The sequence below is a fragment of the Nerophis lumbriciformis genome, linkage group LG02 (genome assembly GCF_033978685.3).
Source record: "Nerophis lumbriciformis linkage group LG02, RoL_Nlum_v2.1, whole genome shotgun sequence".
Lineage (NCBI taxonomy): Eukaryota > Metazoa > Chordata > Actinopteri > Syngnathiformes > Syngnathidae > Nerophis > Nerophis lumbriciformis.
In genome coordinates, this window is record NC_084549.2 from 19626336 (window position 1) to 19647481 (window position 21146).

At 40.3% G+C, this 21146-nt stretch overlaps 1 protein-coding gene across 4 annotated transcripts; it reads right to left on the minus strand.

Annotated features, from left to right (window-relative positions):
* Positions 1-37: 37 nt before the first annotated feature.
* LOC133602356 (serine/threonine-protein kinase ICK-like) lies at positions 38-15823 on the minus strand. 4 transcript variants are annotated; one of them, XM_061955708.2, is made up of 14 exons: positions 15764-15823; positions 14887-15151; positions 14704-14758; positions 8850-8971; positions 6228-6307; positions 6026-6158; positions 5520-5691; positions 4477-4644; positions 2848-3219; positions 1299-1504; positions 1092-1234; positions 908-1024; positions 725-832; positions 38-653 (listed from the first exon to the last, which is right to left on the minus strand). In XM_061955708.2, exons 2-14 carry the CDS (start codon positions 14985-14987, stop codon positions 505-507), a joined length of 1926 nt encoding a protein of 641 aa, XP_061811692.1. In that variant the 5' UTR covers positions 14988-15151; positions 15764-15823; the 3' UTR covers positions 38-504. The 4 variants fall into 4 exon arrangements, with proteins under 4 accessions (XP_061811692.1, XP_072771861.1, XP_061811546.1 ...); XM_072915760.1 differs by having other exon boundaries at positions 725-1024; positions 14887-14973; positions 15057-15151; positions 15764-15808; XM_061955562.1 differs by having other exon boundaries at positions 725-1024.
* Positions 15824-21146: the final 5323 nt, after the last annotated feature.

The following is a 21146-nucleotide window of genomic DNA, read 5'->3' on the forward strand; positions in this document are numbered from 1 at the left end:
GTAGGCGCCTTTTCCAATTGAAATAACATACTTTAAGTGTTAGTGTTTGAGACATTTCAATCACGGCCTTGACTTTAATTGAAAAACATTGAACAAAAATCACATTTAAATCACTAGCATCACAAAGTAAAAAAAGGTAAAAACACCAGCAATATGTACAAAGTAATATAGCGTGGCAAAGTAATTACTTGGCTATAAACAAGTCACAGTGACTTAATAATATGCATATCATGTATACAGCTTGGTAAACAGGTTCAATAGCAAACCATAAAAAACATAAAGGTGTAATAACCAAAGCAGGACAGTTAGTTATGTTACAGAAAAGATTACAGTACGGTATATCACAGAGGTGCAAATATGTTTGGCTGGTTGCATTTAACCCTCACACATGCACACCACATCCATGGTACATTGGCAACAAACAAACATTATTGCTGTGTTAAGATGTATGTACAAAACGATGAGGCCTTCTCTTTGGGAGGTAAAGTAAAGCGCGGGAGGCCACTAGCGGTGTTGTCCATATTTGGCAGACCAGTCTATTCGCCCGTGGATGGTCTGTACTGGTGCACGTGGTAACTGACAAGGAGGGCTTTTGTTGGCCATGTTGCCGGAGGCGTTCCTCTGACTCCGACCCGATCGCCATGTTGCATAATCTTGAACCAAAAGGCAGACAATTGATGCAACAGTACAATTTACTCATTGTTGAAATCAAACGTTCTCTCACTTGAAGCAGCTGATTCCAAAGAGGCACCCTGATGACCTCTGTGACCAACAGAGCAGGCATCTTTTTTGTAAAACGTTTGCGTGCATGCTCCTGGGATTGTATTTGTACCTTGTTTTTGGAAACAACACATTCTTTCAAAATTGTGCAAACAGTAGCTGAAAATGCAAAGGAAAGTGAAATTACCGTGAAGTCCTCTGCTTGGTAGAGTCCCACCAAAAGGAATACTGCTATTGCCCCAAAGATGGCTCTTGCTCCGGTCTTTACTAGCATTTATGGCCACATTTTTCTTTGTGCTGATGCCTTAAAAGCAGAAAGATGAAGATAATCAAAATATAAGGCATGGATTTTAGCCCTTATAGATGATTACCTGGTAAATAACGTGACTGTCTCAGGTAGTGTTGTTTGGCAGATGCCGTCCTCGATGCTTCCTGGAAGCCTGACGTCTTGTTCAGGTTTAAAGGTGCTTCTTCTTTTCCGTTTGGTCGACTGAAGTCCAGAATGTCGCTGTATCTAAAACATTTGGTTACCACAGATCTTCAAGTTCCATTCAAATATTATCAATAATTCCTATCACCTTCGGAGTGGCTCCTCTCCCTGCCTCGACTTCTCTCGGGGGACGTTGCCTTTTCCCGGAACACTCGAAGGCATCGGTTCTGTGTCGCCGTAGTCATCCCACTCGTCACCTTTAAGGTGTCCTGCGGCGTGACCCCAACGCCGACGTCCTCCCTTTGCTTTTGTTTGATAGCTCAGCAGGTTAGCGTTCTCACTTTCCTGTCTTGTCTGTGAAGGGAAAAATTAAAGAGGAACTGCACTTTTTTAGGGAGTTTTGCCTATCATTCACACACAAGGTTTTCTTTTTTTATGCATTCTAATTAATAAATTAATGTGAGCAAAAGTCAGATTACAATAGAGCAAATGGTAGTCGTTGTATTCTGCCCATAAAGCGCTTAAAAAACATCCAAACACTACCATCAAGGTTCTATATACATATATAAATTGCACTGGAGCCCGGCCAAACTATGAAAAAAACTGCGACTTATAGTCCGAAAAATACGGTATATATGTAATGTAGTAACAGGTACCTTCATATTAACATGTAATATTTACATATTTTGCTCATTTTAAGCATATGGCGGCACATTAATTTAAATAAACGCATCACAACGTTCGCTTTTTCAACAAACCTAATTAAACATCACTTACAGTACAAGGTCTGCTGTCACTTGGATGCTGACTCTTAGAATGTTCATATACTCCCGTTTAGATGGAGAATGACTCATAATCCTCGCGGGAAAAAAAGGGGTGGAACCAAGCATCTTTTCGGGTCTTATTTGCCATTTCCTAAATGAAAGACATTGTTTATAATCTAGAATAAACTTTCACAAGCTCCAAGGCGAGAAATCAGATCACCAGCTGATGATGTCAATACAGCAGCATAAGGAAGCTATCTCTATGTGACAATGCACCGCTAAAAGTATTATTAGAACTTATAATAACAATAATGCTAATAGTTGGTTCATATTCAGGTCACGAAATGTAAATTGAGTATTGTCCGCGCTTTTTGGAATGGTTATTTGTAGGGTTTTATAGTCTGAATAGACGCAATGACGTCATGACTTATTGGCTCCCGTTTACTCCAGCTGACTTTTATTTACGAGTTAGAATGCATTAAAAAAAACAAAAAACATATGTGTTCTTGTCTTTCATAAGGATTGTGAATTATAAGCAAAATTGCCCAAAAAGTGCAGTTCTCCTTTAAAGCTGGCTCATTAGTAAAAACAAATGTTAAAGAAAATTAAAGGAAATAATAGTTACATTCACAGATTTAACAAAAAATGCACATATTAAATAAAATAAAATGTTTTTTTTGCATAGATATTGGTTATACATTCAATGATAGTTCATGTTAGTACCCAAACTTTGCTAAATCTCTATCGTTAGCGGACAACAAACTAATGTTCTGAGCCGGAACAGATTAACATTTGGATATAATGCTTGCAGTATGTTTGTAAGTCAAAGCCCTGTAGGCAGCCGCGTAATCATTGCTACACCCCCTTTATCCGTAATTAATTTTGATAAAAATGGAACAAAGTGTGGCACTTGTCCCCGCTCTTGTGGCTCACCTTGCTGTTGTCAACAATGTAAGGGAGAAGAGATTGTGGGGGTCCTTCGCTTGCTTCCTGCTTGAGAACGTGCTTCGGTTGGTGCTCTCGCACTAGCTCTACGTGACGTTGGTACGCAGCCACTGGGGGCTGTGGGGCCGGGAGGAGAGAGGGCTGCTGGATCTGCTGCAACGGTCTGGAGGTGGTGCAGTGCTGATTGTGGGGAGAGGCCTGGGAGGGGGGCACAGGCCTCAGATGTAAGGGCTGCTGCTGCAGTGGCGTCTGTAAGGGTTGCTGTGGGGGTAAAGGATGTGGCTGAGGTCTGTCCTGCTCCAGGATCTGCTGAGGGGTTCCCAAAGCCTGGCCCACGTGGAAGTAGGAGTACCTGAGAGCCTGTGGATGACAATAAATAGTCACATGAAAGTAGTATCAATGGCTGTAAACTACAAATATTACAAGGAAGGTTCTCAGTAGGAGGCAGATCCCTTCCTTGTTCAACTGAAAAATACTTAAAGTATTTGAATATATTTAAGTATCACATTATTGTTCTAGCCTTTTAGATGCCAGTAATGTGGATTTTAATATTTGGTGTGTGTGTTAGCAAGATTATGCAAACACTTTTGCACTGAGTTCCATGAATCTTTGTGGCTAAGTAGAACATTTGCATAACAAGACTCATTTTGGTGCACATTGGAATTAAAATACTTCCATACACCTTGCTATGCCATCAGAGCTTTCAGTCACTCTGCTCCCAAACTCCAGAACTCTCTCCCACCTGACATCCGCAATATTGACTCCCCTTCATACGTTCACATCTAGACTCAAAACCCACCTGTTTAAAATGTCATACTCACTGTAACTGCCTCTGCACTGTCCTTTGTTTGTTACATGTTGATTTGTATCCTTTGTTGTTTTTTGGCATTATCTTTAATTTATTTTATCTGTATATTGTAAAGTGTCATTGGGTTTTTTGAAAGGTGCTTCTAAATTAAATGTATTATTACTATTAAAAAGTGTACAGAGGAATTAATTTTTTCTTGTCTCAGAATACTAATGGAATGCCTTGCTCACACCCGATCATATCAACTGGGAATTGAACATAATTACGTAAATAATTAATTATCATTCATACATTAATTTGGCTGTTTCCCCACACCCTGGACTTTGTACCATCCCCTATTAAGCACTAAAACTTTAGGTCAACCATGACTTCACAATGAGAAGGGTTGCAGTGCACAGTTAAATCCTGGTATTTTCCATTTGTGGTACCTTATCTTTTGATGTGGGTAGTGATTATGTATTTCATAACCCCTCTTGAGACTTGGCAGAGCGCCATCACAATGTTAATACAATGTTTTCCACTGTTGTATAACCTTTGTGTTGCTTAGCAGGACACAATATTTCAATATTGGCAGAGATCTAAGCTCTACTGAGGGCCTCTCTAGTTTTTACTGCAGCTCTATCAAAAGGATCCGGTGGGCCCCCAATGTGAGGCTAGTGTATCTTGGCCAATACTCATATACAAACTTTGAAAGAAATTGGTTTAGCACTTGTCTTGCAATGCGCCCTATTTTTAAACTCGTAAAAACTTGTCATGCAGAATTAGGCAAAACATTTGATTGTATTTTATTATTATTATTTAGACCATACCTGTGCAGATGTTGGTCTTTTCTTGGGGTCCCATTGGAGCAGATCAGTCATCAGGTGGATAGCTTCCGGACTGGCGTTAGGAATTAGTGTCTTCAGGTTACTGGGAACACACTGAGGCCAACGGAAATACATGGCACTGGCCAGCTGGAATCCCTCTGCCCAATCATTCTAGGAGAAAAAGGCACTTGTGTTTAGGAGTTTCCCAATATAACTGTTTCACTATCGATACAATACCAACATTGGAGCTTTGAGTACGAGCCAATACTGATATTATTCCGATACTATATTAGCACGAATCATAGAATACACTCGTTATTGTAGTGTGGAATGTTAGGTTTGTTCAGGTGAAATTACTCAAGAGAACAATGGCAGGTATTAAAAACAGTAACCCTATGACAGATTTATGCTTTTGAGGTGGAGTGATAATTTGTTTTTGGAGACATTTAGTGGTTAAAACAAATCATTAAATTAAACTTGTGACGCACAAAGTTGAATGATCCAGACACGTTGGTTACTGGACACTTTCTAGTACGCTTCTGCTTTGGAGACTTTGTATCTGCAAGTACTATGTAACTATAGTTATTTAACAGTTGTTTATATGCACAAATACTGTGTTTTAGACTGTAATATTGTTTAATTGGGGACACTTATTACTAAATCTAGCGTGTGTATTATTTTGTCCTTTGCTGTTGTGTGCCATAGCAGCTAGCTCCTAGTAGCCTGTATATAGCCTACCATGTTTACATTTGGTAAATGACTTGACTAAAATGCAAGAAAATACCAACCTGATTTTTCCTATTGGAGGACATTTAGATGTTAACTGGCTATCCAGCTTTGCACAAGTCAACAAATTGTAGAACAACTGCTTGTAACAGAGCTTATATCAGAGATTTTAAATGCAAGCCGATATCATTCGATAAATATTTTTTTGCAGATAACGATCCGATACCAATATCGGATCGAGACACCCTTACTTGCGTTCAAACTAAAACCATAAATCCACCTTTCGCATATGGATCTTGGTCAGACAATGAAAAAGTTACCTTCTTTGGTGTACCCAAAACTTGGCAAATCTTGAATATGGTGTCCACTTCGCTGGAGCCGGGGAATAAAGGTCTGAGGGTGTACAGCTCTGCCATGATGCAGCCTACCGCCCACTGGTCTATGGGGGAACTGTAGGATGTGGATCTAAGGAGGACTTCTGGTGCTCGGTACCTGTCCAAAAATCAATACATAAATAAAGTGATTCCTCCTATGGTGGGCAGAGACATTTACTGACTCAGATGTAGAGTACTAGGCACCTGATAAAACTAAATACAATAATATATAGTGTTAAAGTGGAACCTGTTTGTGTCCATACCCCTCAAACTGGCTGACTGACATAATTGGGTGTCGACATAACCAAAATCCAAACTGAATTTAGCCATTGCTTCTATTTTTTTTAACCTATGGCAGTTTGTTGACATAATTAAACAGGTGTTACATTGATACGGTTTGTTTCCCGTGTTTAAAAACAAACAAAAAAACATTTTTGATATGTATCACTCACCATCTAGTGGACACATAGTCTGTGTACGGCGGTCGAGATCTAATCTCTCGAGCGAGGCCAAAATCGGCTATTTTCACCAACTCTGGGCCCATACAAAGAAGATTCTCAGGCTTCATGTCCCGGTGAAAGAAGCCTAAGAAAAAAAGCTTGTCAAAGGGTTGCATTGGGGGTTGGTTGAGACCACTGGAGTAATAAGAGTTACCATGTTTATGAATGAATGCAAGCCCCTGGAGGATTTGGAACATGATGTTTCTCACAGCTGATTCTGGGAACAACCGAGCTCTGCACCAAAACAAAGAAAAACGTGAAATATTAAGAAGGGGTCTGATTTACTAAGATCTACAAGAAAATTGTGTCTACCAGTGACGTGCAGTCACTAGAGGCAGGTGAGGCGGGGCCTCACCTGCCATCATGGAAAGAAAAAAAAATGTAAAAAGAAAAAAATATATATTAAATTGTTAAATGTATCCAGTGATTATACTATAAAGTTATTTTCCATTTAACTTCACCAGTTTTAGATTATTTTTATTCAAAATCGGTGATTTTTCACATTTGCCGTTCAAATACTGAGAAGAGACGGTGCGGTGATCAGCAGCCAGTCGAGGCACGTCACTCAGTGCCTCAACATGGACGGACTCGGCTAACTGCTGGTCTGCTGTGCAGTGAGACCGTATTGCTATATGAACTATATTATACATTTCCATAGTTTAGTTAGCTGAGGTATATAATGTACAGTGTATTTTGTCAACAACTGTATGTGTGTAACGTATTTCTTGTGCTGAGCGATCATAAAACAGCTGCAAAAGAGGCACTGGCTGAGGCTCGCCTCCTGCACCCCCGCCGTAAAATGCACGGCAACCCCTGACGGGAGTGTTATATCAACTAAAGCCCACACTTAAACTTTCCACATGCAAGATTGAATCTATTTAAAAAAGTTATTTCATAAGAAGCCAAAAAGTGCAAAAACAATAATGTTCGTGTTGGAGGAGTTGTGAATGACTGCAGGGCCACAACATTAGGTACGCCTGAAGACTGCAGGTGTACCTAATTCACAACTCCTCCAACACGAACATTATTGTTTTTGCACTTTTTGGCTTCTTATTAAATAACTTTTGTAACCTATTTTTATGGGCTTTCCTCTTTGTGATGTTAAGTTCCTGTTATGCGCTGTTATACAGTATTAGCCTTGAGCTCTTATTTTGAAGGCGCTAAGAGCGGAATTTTGACACGTTGGAGTGGAGCGGAAGTTTTTGAAAGAAGGTAAATAAAGTGGTCCTCGTGTAAACTGGAGCCTCCGTGTTTGTTATTTTGTAGTTTCATACAGTATAGGCGACATTTATAAACCCTCGGTTACACTTTTTTAAATAGATTCAATCTTGCACGTGGAAAGTTGAAGTGAGGGCTTTAGTTGATATAACACTCCCATCAGGGGGTTCATTAATCCAGCACAACAGCGGCGCATTTATAAGTAAAGGTAAGACCATAATAACGTTTTTTTTTATTAAATGTGCTTTTTTGTGTGCTACAGTTTGTATGTGTAAAGTTAAAGTTAAGTTAAAGTACCAATGATTGTCACACACACACTAGATGTGGTGAAATTTGTCCTCTGCATTTGACCCATCCCCTTGTTCATCCCCTGGGAGGTGAGGGGAGCAGTGGGCAGCAGCGGCGCCGCGCCCGGGAATCATTTTTGGTGATTTAACCCCCAATTCCAACCCTTGATGCTGAGTGCCAAGCAGGGAAGAATGCTGGTATGAGCTTTTAAACATAACCCGTTAACTGCTGCCAATCAAATGGTGAATAAGATACTCTTTAGGGTTCATATGTTTGTAAATCTGACTGTGATGAAGTCAGTGCCTCACCAGCGATCAACCTCACCGCACGTCACTGGTGTCTACTATTAGTGGGCGTGTTCCATGTGATCTACTAACCCTGCTTGTACAATTAAAAATTGGTGAAGACCGCCTTATTTAAATGAGGATCTTGCATGTACTATACGGGGCATCTCTATGGAGACAATTGATCATTTACTGCACATTCATGTTATACTCCTATCTGTGGCATTATGCCATGTTTTCAAACTTGCAGGAGACATGTTCCACTTTTTATGCGCTGTGAAGGTGGCGGTGCACTCACAGGAGAGAGGCTGCGCTTACGTGCTCAAGACACAAAAAATACATACTTCGGGAAGTTTTTTTCCATATAGGCGATACATTAATAATATATATTCTATGTGAAAAAACAAACGCAATTACCAAACACTAAAGGACACTAAAACGCATCAATTGAATTTGTTTTATCGGCTTTTTACGTCACCCAGCATGCAGCATAAAATTATGAAAGGATGTTGCTGAATAGACAATATGTCTAATATATTTTATTTGACTTAAGTTGTCACACACACATAGGATGGAGGATTCTCATCTGTCCATCATCTGTCTTTACAGATCCCGCAGCTGTGTGTAATTGTCAGTTTGAACATATTTTTCAGGCGTGCTAAATAGAGACGCTAATTTAGGTGCCGCAATCACTTTCTAGTTTAGTAAATCAGGCTGCGCATGCTAAATAATTATATTTGCATTTTCCCCGCCCATTATTGTGGACGTTCTGACAATTAGCATATGTTTAGCATATTAATGAAGAAAAAACACGCAAAATGGATTCCAAGCCTTATTCTGCTCACTTAACAGACGCAATCCACTTTGCACACGTTTGGCAGATCATTTTTGCGTGTGCTATCAAGTTTGCACGTGTTTTAGTACATGCATACATTTAATTAATTAGGTCTGCAGTGTGGAGAACAACATAACAGTGGCGGACATACCTGTCTTTCATCAGCTGATACAGATTTTCTTTCATGTACTCAAAGATGAAGTACAAGTGGTCATTTTCTCTGATGACCTCCTTCAGCTTGATGATATTAGCGTGGTTGAGTTTCTTCAAGGACTGAAATGAAAACAAGCTTTTTAGTATATTAATAAAATAAAAGGGCTGCAAAAATAAATCTCAACAACACACAGAAGGATTCAGGTGTAACCATGCTTCAATTTTTAGTCAAGAGTGAGAGATTTTATGGCTTAACATGCTGTACTTTCAAGCTGACAACTATAATAGGTGTGCTTGTTTTAAAAGGTCAAGCTCTATAAAGGGGAATGTAAGTAAGCTTAAGGATCTGAAAAGTACACAACAGCACACAAGAATCACCTTCCACTCTCAGAACTGCTGTGGGTGCTTTTGAGTGTAACATTCTGTCTGAGTCGTCTCGTGTGGAAAAAAGACAACAAACTGAGTTTTTTCAGCAGAACTCACAAGATCTAGTAAAAGCAGTAAAAGCACCACAAGCCTTTTTTATTACACTGTTTGATTTATAAATGACGGGAAACAGTGAAAAATCAAACAGCAAACAAAAAACTTAATAGCAACATACTCAACAGTAGCTACACTGTATGTTCTCAAAAAGTGTTCCTGACAGACATCAAGTGGTGCCACTAGATGGCAGTAAATTCTGTTATTAAGATGTCAGTGTTTCCCCACGTATTCATTAATTTGTGGTGGCCTGCCATAATTAATTTTGGAGCCCCGCAAAAAGATTTGACATCCGTTTTTTTGTTTTTAGATTTTGGGTGTTTGCCCTCGGTCAAACAAATTATAATGGCACTGTCATAACACCTCATACACATAGCAAAGCTGAGTTGGTCGTGCATTATAAAGCATCTGTTCATCGATATATTGACTTAAAAAAAGCAGAATTAGCGCACACTTACACGAAGCATCATTAATGTGTTTTTTACTCGCCCGCACGTAGGAATGTACAAACCCCGTTTCCATATGAGTTGGGAAATTGTGTTAGATGTCAAAACAAACGGAATACAATGATTTGCAAATCATTTTCAACCCATATTCAGTTGAATATGCTATAAAGACAACATATTTGATGTTCAAACTGATAAACATTTTTTTATTTGCAAATAATCATTAACTTTAGAATTTGATGCCAGCAACACGTGACAAAGAAGTAGGGAAAGGTGGCAATAAATACTGATAAAGTTGAGGAATGCTCATCAAACACTTATTTAGAACATCCCACAGGTGAACAGGCAAATTGGGAACAGGTGGGTGCCATGATTGGGTATAAAAGTAGATTCCATGAAATGCTCAGTCATTCACAAACAAGGATGGAGCGAGGTGTCACCACTTTGTCAACAAATGCGTGAGCAAATTGTTGAACAGTTTAAGAAAAACCTTTCTCAACCAGCTATTGCAAGGAATTTAGGGATTTCACCATCTACGGTCCGTAATATCATCAAAGGGTTCAGAGAATCTGGAGAAATTACTGCACGTAAGCAGCTTCGATCCCTCAGGCTGTACTGCATCAACAAGCGACATCAGTGTGTAAAGGATATCACCACATGGGCTCAGGAACACTTTAGAAACCCACTCTCAGTAACTACAGTTGGTCGCTACATCTGTAAGTGCAAGTTAAAACTCTCCTATGCAAGGCGAAAACCGTTTATCAACAACACCCAGAAACGCCGTCGGCTTCGCTGGGCCTGAGCTAATCTAAGATGGACTGATACAAAGTGGAAAAGTGTTCTGTGGTCTGACGAGTCCACATTTCAAATTGTTTTTGGAAACTGTGGACGTCGTGTCCTCCGGACCAAAGAGGAAAAGAACCATCCGGATTGTTATAGGCGCAAAGTTGAAAAGCCAGCATCTGTGATGGTATGGGGGTGTATTAGTGCCCAAGACATGGGTAACTTACACATCTGTGAAGGCGCCATTAATGCTGAAAGGTACATACAGGTTTTGGAGCAACATATGTTGCCATCCAAGCAACGTTACCATGGACACTCCTGCTTATTTTAGCAAGACAATGCCAAGCCAGGTGTTACATCAACGTGGCTTCATAGTAAAAGAGTGCGGGTACTAGACTGGCCTGCCTGTAGTCCAGACCTGTCTCCCATTGAAAATGTGTGGCGCATTATGAAGCCTAAAATTCCACAACGGAGACCCCCGGACTGTTGAACAACTGAAGCTGTACATCAAGCAAGAATGGGAAAGAATTCCACCTGAGAAGCTTAAAAAATGTGTCTCCTCAGTTCCCAAACGTTTACTGAGTGTTGTTAAAAGGAAAGGCCATGTAACACAGTGGTGAACATGCCCTTTCCCAACTACTTTGGCACGTGTTGCAGCCATGAAATGTTAAGTTAATTATTATTTGCAAAAAAAAAAAAAGTTTATGAGTTTGAACATCAAATATCTTGTCTTTGTAGTGCATTCAATTGAATATGGGTTGAAAAGGATTTGCAAATCATTGTATTCCGTTTATATTTACATCTAACACAATTTCCCAACTTATATGGAAACGGGGTTTGTAAGAGTATCAAAATCTCACCGTACGATTTTGTCATGGTATTGAGGTCACGGTACGATATTATTGTGATATATGTTCAAAAATGTTAAAAAGACTTGAAAATGCCAGACAGTGTGTAAAATAAAGTGGCAGGAATGTTTAGGATAAACACACTTACTGTAATTCAACACAAACTCAACGCTAAAATGTTCTAATCATTCATGTATTTGTCAGTGCAAAGAATTGTGCAGGGACATCAACCGTTTCAAGCAAATATTTTAAAAACATTTGCAGTTAAGTGTCTCTAAAGTGACAATGTAAACACCACATGTTTAAAACAATAATGATCAGTTTAGTGTCTTTCAACTTTTACTTTATGAGAAGCAGTGTCCTCTGCAGTGGACATGTTTATAAATCAGCTTGGAAAATGCTGTTTCTCAGAAAAGTTCACTAACAATTTAAGTTTTAATAATGTAAATACCTCACAAACTAATGTTTGGCATTGCTGGCTTCAAATATATTTTCTGGGTGACAGTTTATGAGGTGGCAACTTGTCCAGGGTGAACCCTGCCTTCTGCACGAGTACAGCTGTATAGGCTTCAGCCCCCGCGCGACATCGAGAAGGACAAGCGGTGGAAAATGGATGGATGGATTGAGGATTTATCAAGTAGCTTTTCAGTTTACTGCTGTTTCCCGCGGTGTACAGGTTTTTTTGGTATATTCGATGCGACGTGACCAGCTGGCTCTGGCCCTCAAGACGAGAGTGGTACACTTTGCATTGCAGAACACAGACTTTCTTATCTCTGCCCAACAGGTTATGTTTTGCCAGAGTTTGTTTTTGTGTTTGTTAGCAACAGAAACCAAGCAGTTATGGATAGATTTTGTTGAATTTTCCAGGGAATGTCCATAAAAAATTTCCTCTTATCTACTACGAACACACTTCACTACCTACTTACAGCGTTCCACGCCCCCTACCTTGTCAGCCCTGCGCTGGGCAGAGGATTCTGGGAGATGTAGTTTATATTCACAACCGGCCAACGCTTAAGCGCCAGAAAAAACTAAACACCAAGTTTTTGTTTGATAGGTCAAGCAACACGGCATTATTGTAAACATTTTTGAAACCGCAACACCGTGGTATCTACAATACCGTTACACCCCTAACTGTGCGTGTTGTCTGAGCATCCACAGCTGCAAGTCAATACCATCATGTTTTGTTGTTAAATTATGTGTCGCACTTTTCTTTTAAGCAAAAAGCTTTTATTTTACCTGTTCACAAACAAACACTGAGTTTTCCCACCAAGGCCAGTTATGTCAATCAGACAATGACGCAAGTTATCTAAATTAAATGTCATTGTTAATTTGTGGAAAAATGAAAACTATATATAATTTAACATTTATTTTTTTGATTGGTATGTGTATGATAATCTGCAAAGGAGTAAATAAACATGCCTTGCCGCTATGAGACAAGTGCTGTAGTTTAGCAAATTTGACCCATTTTAAAGGGGAACATTATCACAATTTCAGAATGGTTAAAACCATTAAAAATCAGTTCCCATTATTATTATATTTTTCAAAGTTTTTTTCCAAAATTTTACCCATCACGCAATATCCCTAAAAAAAGCTTCAAAGTGTCTGATTTTAACCATCGTTATGAACACCCGTCCATTTTCCTGTGACGTCACACAGTGATGCCAACACAAACAAACATGGCGGAAAGAACAGCAAGCTATAGCAACATTAGCTCGGATTCAGACTCGGATTTCAGCGGCTTAAGCGATTCAACAGATTACGAATGTATTGAAACGGATGGTTGTAGTGTGGAGGCAGGTAGCGAAAACAAAATTGAAGAAGAAACTGAAGCTATTGAGCCATATCGGTTTGAACCGTATGCAAGCAAAACTGACAAAAACGACATGACAGCCAGCGACACGGGAGAAAGCGAGGACGAATTTGGCAATCGCCTTCTAACCAACGATTGGTATGTGTTTGTTTGGCATTAAAGGAAACTAACAACTATGAAATATGTTTACTGCATATGAAATACATTTGGCAACAACATGCACTTTGAGAGTGCAGACAGCCCAATTTTCATCAATTAATATATTCTGTAGACATACCCTCATGTCAGCAGGCCAGGGAAGCTAGGGTCGATATTCTTCTCTTGATCATCTTCGGGACGGTGTGAGCCAAGACATCCAGGGGGTTTAGCTCGCTCGTCTGCGGGAACAAACTGCCGCCATTGCTTGCTGTACTACCGAGGTCCTTTGTCCCTGAATTGCTCACACACTCCGGCAGATTCAATGGGGGTCTCGCGACAGATTTCTTTGACTGAATCGTTGGAAATGCATCTGCTTTGAGTGTCGCAGGATATCCACACATTCTTGCCATCTCTGTCGTAGCATAGCTTTCGTCGGTAAAGTGTGCGGAACAAACGTCCAATTTCTTGCCACTTTCGCATCTTTGGGCCACTGGTGCAACTTGAATCCGTCCCTGTTCGTGTTGTTACACCCTCCGACAACACACCGACGAGGCATGATGTCTCCAAGGTACGGAAAACAGTCGAAAAAACTGAAAATAACAGAGCTGATTTGACTCGGTGTTTGAGAAAATGGCGGATTGCTTCCCGATGTCACGTCACGTTGTGACGTCATCGCTCCGAGAGCGAATATTAGAAAGGCGTTTAATTCGCCAAAATTCACCCATTTAGAGTTCGGAAATCGGTTAAAAAAATATGTGGTCTTTTTTCTGCAACATCAAGGTATATATTGACGCTTACATAGGTCTGGTGATAATGTTCCCCTTTAAGCACTTATTTTCATTGACTCGTGACTTTTAGTTATCCCTTCTGTAGATTATCTTCAGTATTTACTGATATTCAGCCAGTTGGATGTGGAAGTGAGCCTACACAACATATATTTGTATTATCATCCATATAATATGTTAGGAAAGCCATGTGTTTGTGTACAAAATGTGAAATCCCCTACATCTGAAAATAAGCTTGGCGTGCCACAAGATTATTATAAGTATGTAGATATACCTACCACAGATTTGTCCATTTAATAAACTTGGCCAATTGTCCGCAGACCATACTGTTCTTTATGTCCACGCTAAAAATAAGTAGCATGCTGCACTTTATAGGTACCAAGTTTGCTGCAACGCTTCCATTTATACCTTAATGTTGCCAAGTCAGTGTGCATGTTCTTCTCCAAAAAACAAGAATTAAAGTGTAAAAAAGGTCCATGGAAAAAAGTCAAATATGCAATGAATCCCCTCTCCTAATTTTTAAGTGAGTGAAAAAATATACAAGACGAGGACATCTACAGACCTTGACTTCACGGAGGTTCATGCATTCTTCCCATGAGTAGAACTTTCTTTTCATTCTACATTTTAAAAAAAAAGCCTTCAGGTTACTTGGATACTGATTGTTGCCAGGCATTATTAATCAAGTACATCTGACAGTTAGTGGGTTGTATAGCCCACAGTTCAGATAAAAGAAAAGCACACTCACTTTTTTATGGCCACAAGCTCCCCTGACTCCAGGTTACGTCCGAGGATGACCGATCCGTAAGTGCCATCTCCGAGCTGTCTGAGGGTGCTGTATCGGTTCATTGTGTTATTCCTTCCATACCATCACCAGGTGGCAGATGTCAACTGGCTGGAGAGCTGAGACTTGCTTGCCTGTTGCTGTGTGCAGCCAGATGTCATTTGACAACACCACAAGTCCACAGGCCAAGCTGGAGGACTCATGGTGTCATGGGTTTGCCTCCGCCTGCCTGGAAAATAAAACATGGAAAAATATTGTATTGGACATACAAAGGAGAGACACCACATCACTGCACCTCACCCTCTTGCCAATCCATTATGCATGTAACTAATGTAATAAATCACAACAGCTTTGCATCAAATCATTCCTTCAAGAGGATTATGGTGTCCAGATTCGACTCAAATCTGTTGCTGTTGGGTTATGGAATAGCGGTGAATTTTAGCACGATTAAACGTCATATGACGTATTTAACATACAGATATGTAACGTTATGTGTGCGAACAGGCAAACACACACTCAATTTATTGAGAATGTAGTTTACATGCGAAGCTAGCATACATGAGCAGAATGCTAATTTTCACACTGAATTATTTATCCACCTTAATTTAACATATAAACGTTTTGTGTTTTAGTTTATTTGAGCTGGGTTTTTTTTTTTAGTTTCGTAATTTGCAATACACAACTGACAGTGGTGCAGCTGATAAAGAACAAAATAAGCAACAGAAGCGAAGGTGCCAAAATAAAAACGGGGAAACGATTCTCACCCTCCTCGCGTCAATTTCATAAGAACACATAGCCGAACATTAAATGTATCAAAACGACAACTTTACAGGATAAATACCTGCGAGTCCATCTTCTGTGCTGTTTGCTACATCAGAACAACCAGGCCCAATCTCGTTCGGGAGCGAGAATTCCATGAAAATCTCGCGATGTTTAAAACTAGTTAGATATGGCAGCTTGACTTTGCAACTAAAGCTTTAAACATACAACTGGATATAAATATTTTTAACAATATACGCGACTTTTCCCTTTTTAGATTATCAATTTAATCAACGAACTTAAGTTAGACAGCCAGCCTTTGTTTTCGGTGCAAAACGATTCATAAACAGTAAGGTGACGTTTGAGTATTACACGAAGGCGGAAGTGAGCGACTGTGCACTATCTTGTTTGTTTTTCTGTGATTAAATACACTTTTACAAGGATTAATGATGATATTTTTTTCGGGCATTCCACATGCGTTTGCAAAATGTAAATATCTTTATCGTACCTAGATGTTTTTTGTACATATGTACATATAAGTAATACGCTTCTTGTAGTTAGCTGTGGTGTTTAACTTCGTTGTCTGTGTGTAAACATAAATAGGTTTGGTGATAACATTAACTGTAACAACGGATGCAAAAAAATACACTTAATGATAATGTAGTTTTGGTTAGTTTAAGATTGATGTGTACGAACGACAAGTTTAGTTTAGTTTAGTTTTTTTCCATTTTGATATTTTATTTTGAAAGCCAATATATATATTTTTTTATTTTATTTTTACTTTTTTTTTTTACATTTTTATTGAACAACAAACATACATTTTTAATCCACACAAAAGTCAAGGCACTTTCAACAGCAAGGAAAGAAAACAAAAGCAAATACAGATAGAGTAATAATTCCAAAAACAAAAATGTTTAAATACAAAAAGGGCTACCTAAATCACTTTAAATGTTTTTAACAAGTATATCAATTTAAGGGCTTTTGTACTCTTTATCATTCTCCAAGATTTGATTGATAATTGTAACCCATTAAGCCAAATAGAAAATGTAGGCCTTACTTTCATAAATCGACATTAATGTAGAAAACATTTTGCCTGGAGCATAATAATGTTGACAAACATTTCTATGTTACAGTCGTTTATAAAAATACCAAATTTGATCTTTTCTATAGAGAATGGGGACACCTCCACACACCCTTGTCTCTCAGCCAATCTCTGATCTCCTCCCAAAACACATGTACACTCTCACATTCCACAAACAGATGATTGACATCCTCTACAGCGCCACATATATAACAGCCATTAACCTCCATGTTAAATTTCAGTTTTAAAAAATCCTTTGAAGGGTATATTCCATTAATAATTGTATATTGTATTTCTTTAACAGTGTTTTTCAACCTTTTTTTGAGCCAAGCCACATTTTTTTCATTGAAAAAATGTGGAGGCACACCACCAGCAGAAAATATTAAAAAATGAAACTCAGCAGCCGATACTGACAGTAAAAAGTTGTTCTAGCAATTGTTGGATATGAATTCAAACCATAACCAACCGTGCATCACCATAGCTCTTGTCACAAAGGTCTTGTCACGACCTGTCACATCACGCCGCGACTAATTTAGAGTTTTTTGGTGTTTTCCTGTGTGTAGTGTTTTAGTTCTTGTCTTTTGGTGGCTTTTCCTGTTTTGTCGGTATTTTCCTGTAGCAGTTTCGTTTCTTCCCTGAGCGCTATTCCCCGCACCTGCTTTGTTTTAGCAATCAATAATATTTCAGTTGTTTTTATCCTTCTTTGTGGGGACATTGTTGATTGTCATGTGATGTTCGGAATGTACTTTGTGGACGCCTTCTCTGCTCCACACCCTGTAAGTCTTTGCTGTCGTCCAGCATTCTGTTTTTGTTTCCTTTGTAGCCAGTTCAGTTTTAGTTTCGTTTTGCATAGCCTTCCCTAAGCTTCAATGCCTTTTCTTAGCGGCACTTGCCTTCTGTTTATGTTTGGTTTAAGCGTTAGATACCTTTTGACCTGCACGCTGCCTCCCGCTGTCGTTTACATATTGCAGTGGTTCTTAACCTGGGTTCGATCGAACCCTAGGGGTTCGGTGAGTCGGCCTCAGGGATTCGGCGGAGGTCAAAACACACCCGACTCATCGTGTAAATACAAACTCTCCCTATCGGCATATTACGGATACGGCAACAGCTGACTGGTTTGCAGGTGTGTAATTTGTTGTGAGTTTATGTGCTGTGTTGGTTTTGTTGTTTGAACAAGGTAATGTTCATGCACGGTTCATTTTATGCACCAGTAAAACAACATGGTAACACATATTCACCGTTAATTAGTTGCTTATTAACATGCAAATTAGTAACATATTGGCTCTTAACTAGTCATTATTAAGTACTTATTAATGCCTTATTCGGCATGGCCTTATTATAACCCTAACCCTCTAACCCTGACCCTCGCCCTAACTAAATAACTCTAAATTAAATCTTTATTACTTAGAATATGTTCCCCTAGTGTCCAAATAACTCTAAATTAAGTCTTTGTTACTTAGAATATGTTCCCCATACTAAAGTGTTACCAAAAACATATAACTTTGTCTTGAATTTGAAAAAAAAAACATTTTATTTTTCACTAAAGAAGGGTTCAATGAATGCGCATATGAAACTGGTGGGGTTCGATACCTCCAACAAGGTTAAGAACCACTGACATATTGTGATCACGACAAAGCCCTCAGGGTACTCCGGCTTCCTCCCACCTCCAAAGACATGCACCTGGGGATAGGTTGATTGGCAACACTAAATTGGTCCTAGTGTGTGAATGTGAGTGTGAATGTTGTCTGTCTATCTGTGTTGGCCCTGCGATGAGGTGGCGACTTGTCTAGGTTGTACCCCGCCTTCCACCCGATTGTAGCTGAGATAGGCTCCAGCCCCCCGAAGGGAATAAGCGGTTGAAAATGGATGGATGGATGGATGGATGGACAAAGCAATTAGCTACCTGCTGCCACCTACTGATATGGAAGAGTATTACACGGTTACTCTGCCGAACCCTAGACAGTACAGACAATGAACAACAGCACATGATTTGCGGATTATAATTACTGGTCTGCAAAAAATATTTTTAACTCATTTAGCTGAAATGACATCATCTCCCACGGCACACCAGACTGTATCTCACGGCACACCATGAATTGATTAACGTGGACCCCGACTTAAACAAGTTGAAAAACTTATTCGGGTGTTACCATTTAGTGGTCAATTGTACGGAATATGTACTGTACTGTGTGAACTGTACTGTTTCATATAATGTATTCTCTTCCTTTGCAATCTACTAATAAAAGTTTCAATCAATCAAAACCAGTACCTCCTGGTACCCCAGCACCTCCAAAACCCTCAAATCTAGACTCCAAACATCCCAGAACAAGCTCGTCAGATTACTTCGATACCTCCACCCCAGATCACACCTCAGTCCTACCCCATCCATCCATCTTCTTCTGCTTATCCGAGGTCGGGTCGCGGGGGCAGCAGCCTAAGTAGGGAAGCCCAGACTTCCCTCTCCCCAGCCAATTCATCCAGCCCCTTCCCGGGGGATCCCGAGGCGTTTCCAGGCCAGCCGGGAGGGATAGTCTTCCAACGTGTCCTGGGTCTTCCCCGTGGCCTCCCACCGGTCGGACGTCCCCGAAACACCTCCCTAGAGAGGCGTTCGGGTGGCATCCTGATCAGATGCCCGAACCACCTCATCTGGCTCCTCTCGATGTGGAGGAGCAGCGGCTTTACTTTGAGCTCCTCCCGGATGACAGAGCTTCTATCACCCTATCTCTAAGGGAGAGACCCACCACCCGGCGGAGGAAACTCATTTTGGCCGCTTGTACCCGTGATCTTGTCCTTTCGGTCATGACCCAAAGCTCATGACCATAGGTGAGGATGGGAATGCAGATCGACCGGTAAATCGAGAGCTTTGCCTTCCGGCTCAGCTCTTTCTTCACCACAACGGATCGATACAGCGTCCAAATTACTGAAGATGCCGCACCGATTCGCCTGTCCATCTCACGATCCACTCTTCCCTCACTCGTGAACAAGACTCCAAGGTACTTGAACTCCTCCACTTGGGGCAAAATCTCCTCCCCAACCCGGAGATGGCACTCCACCCTTTTCCGGGCGAGAACCATGGACTCGGACTTGGAGGTGCTGATTCCCATCCCAGTCGCTTCACACTCGGCTGCGAACCGATCCAGTGAGAGCTGAAGATCTTGGCCAGATGAAGCCATCAGGACCACACCATCTGCAAATAGCAGAGACCTAATCCTGCAGCCACCAAACCAGATACCCTCAACTGCGCCGAGAAAATTCTGTCCATAAAGGTTATGAACAGAATCGGTGACAAAGGGCTAATGTATCACTCCTACCCACTTCTCCAAAGTGGGCTGGCTCAGGGTGGAGGACAGAGTAAAACAACTTGCACTGAGCCTAGTCTATAAAATCCGCTACACCTCCCTGATACCGAAGTAAGTCAAACTACTTCCTTAACGTAAATGACTGCCATAACCACAACACCAGGGGGAGCTCCACTAACCACGTTAAACCCAGATTCAGTTCTAACAAAGGCATACTTGCCAACCCTCCCGGATTTTCCGGGAGACTCCCGAAATTCAGCGCCTGTCCCGAAAACCTCCCGGGACAAATTTTCTCCCGAAAATCTCCCGAAATTCAGGCGGACCTGAGTGACGTGTCGACAGCCTGTTTTCACGTCCGCTTTCCCACAATATAAACAGTGTGCCTGCCCAATCACGTTATAACTGTAGAATGACCGAGGGCGAGTTCTTGGTTTCTTATGTGGGTTTATTGTTAGGCAGTTTCATTAACGTCCTCGCAGCGCGGCAACAACACACAACTACAGCAGTCATGTTTTCGTCTACCGTAAAGCAGTTTGTCTGCCGTGAACAGCAATGTTGTGACACTCTTAAACAGGACAATACTGCCATCTACTGTACATGCATATGTGATATTAACATCTACGGCTTTTAGAGAGTGCAGTGCACAACTGCGCACACAACAAGGAGACGATGCAGAATGCATCATCAGAGAGGGTGTTCAGCATGGTTAGAAAAATAGTGACAGAGAATAGAACAAGGATGGACAATTCAACTCTTAACTCAACAATGAGTAGATGAGTGTTATGTGTGCGTATATGTGTAAATAAATGAACACTGAAATTCAAGTATTTCTCTTATATATATATATATATATATATATATATATATATATATATATATATATATATATATATATATATATATATATATATATATATAGCTAGAATTCACTGAAAGTCAAGTATTTCTTATATGTATATATATGAAATACTTGACTTGGTGAATTCTAGCTGTAAATATACTCCTCCCCTCTTAACCACGCCCCCCACCACGCCCCTGCCCCCCCACCTCCCGAAATCGGAGGTCTCAAGGTTGGCAAGTATGAA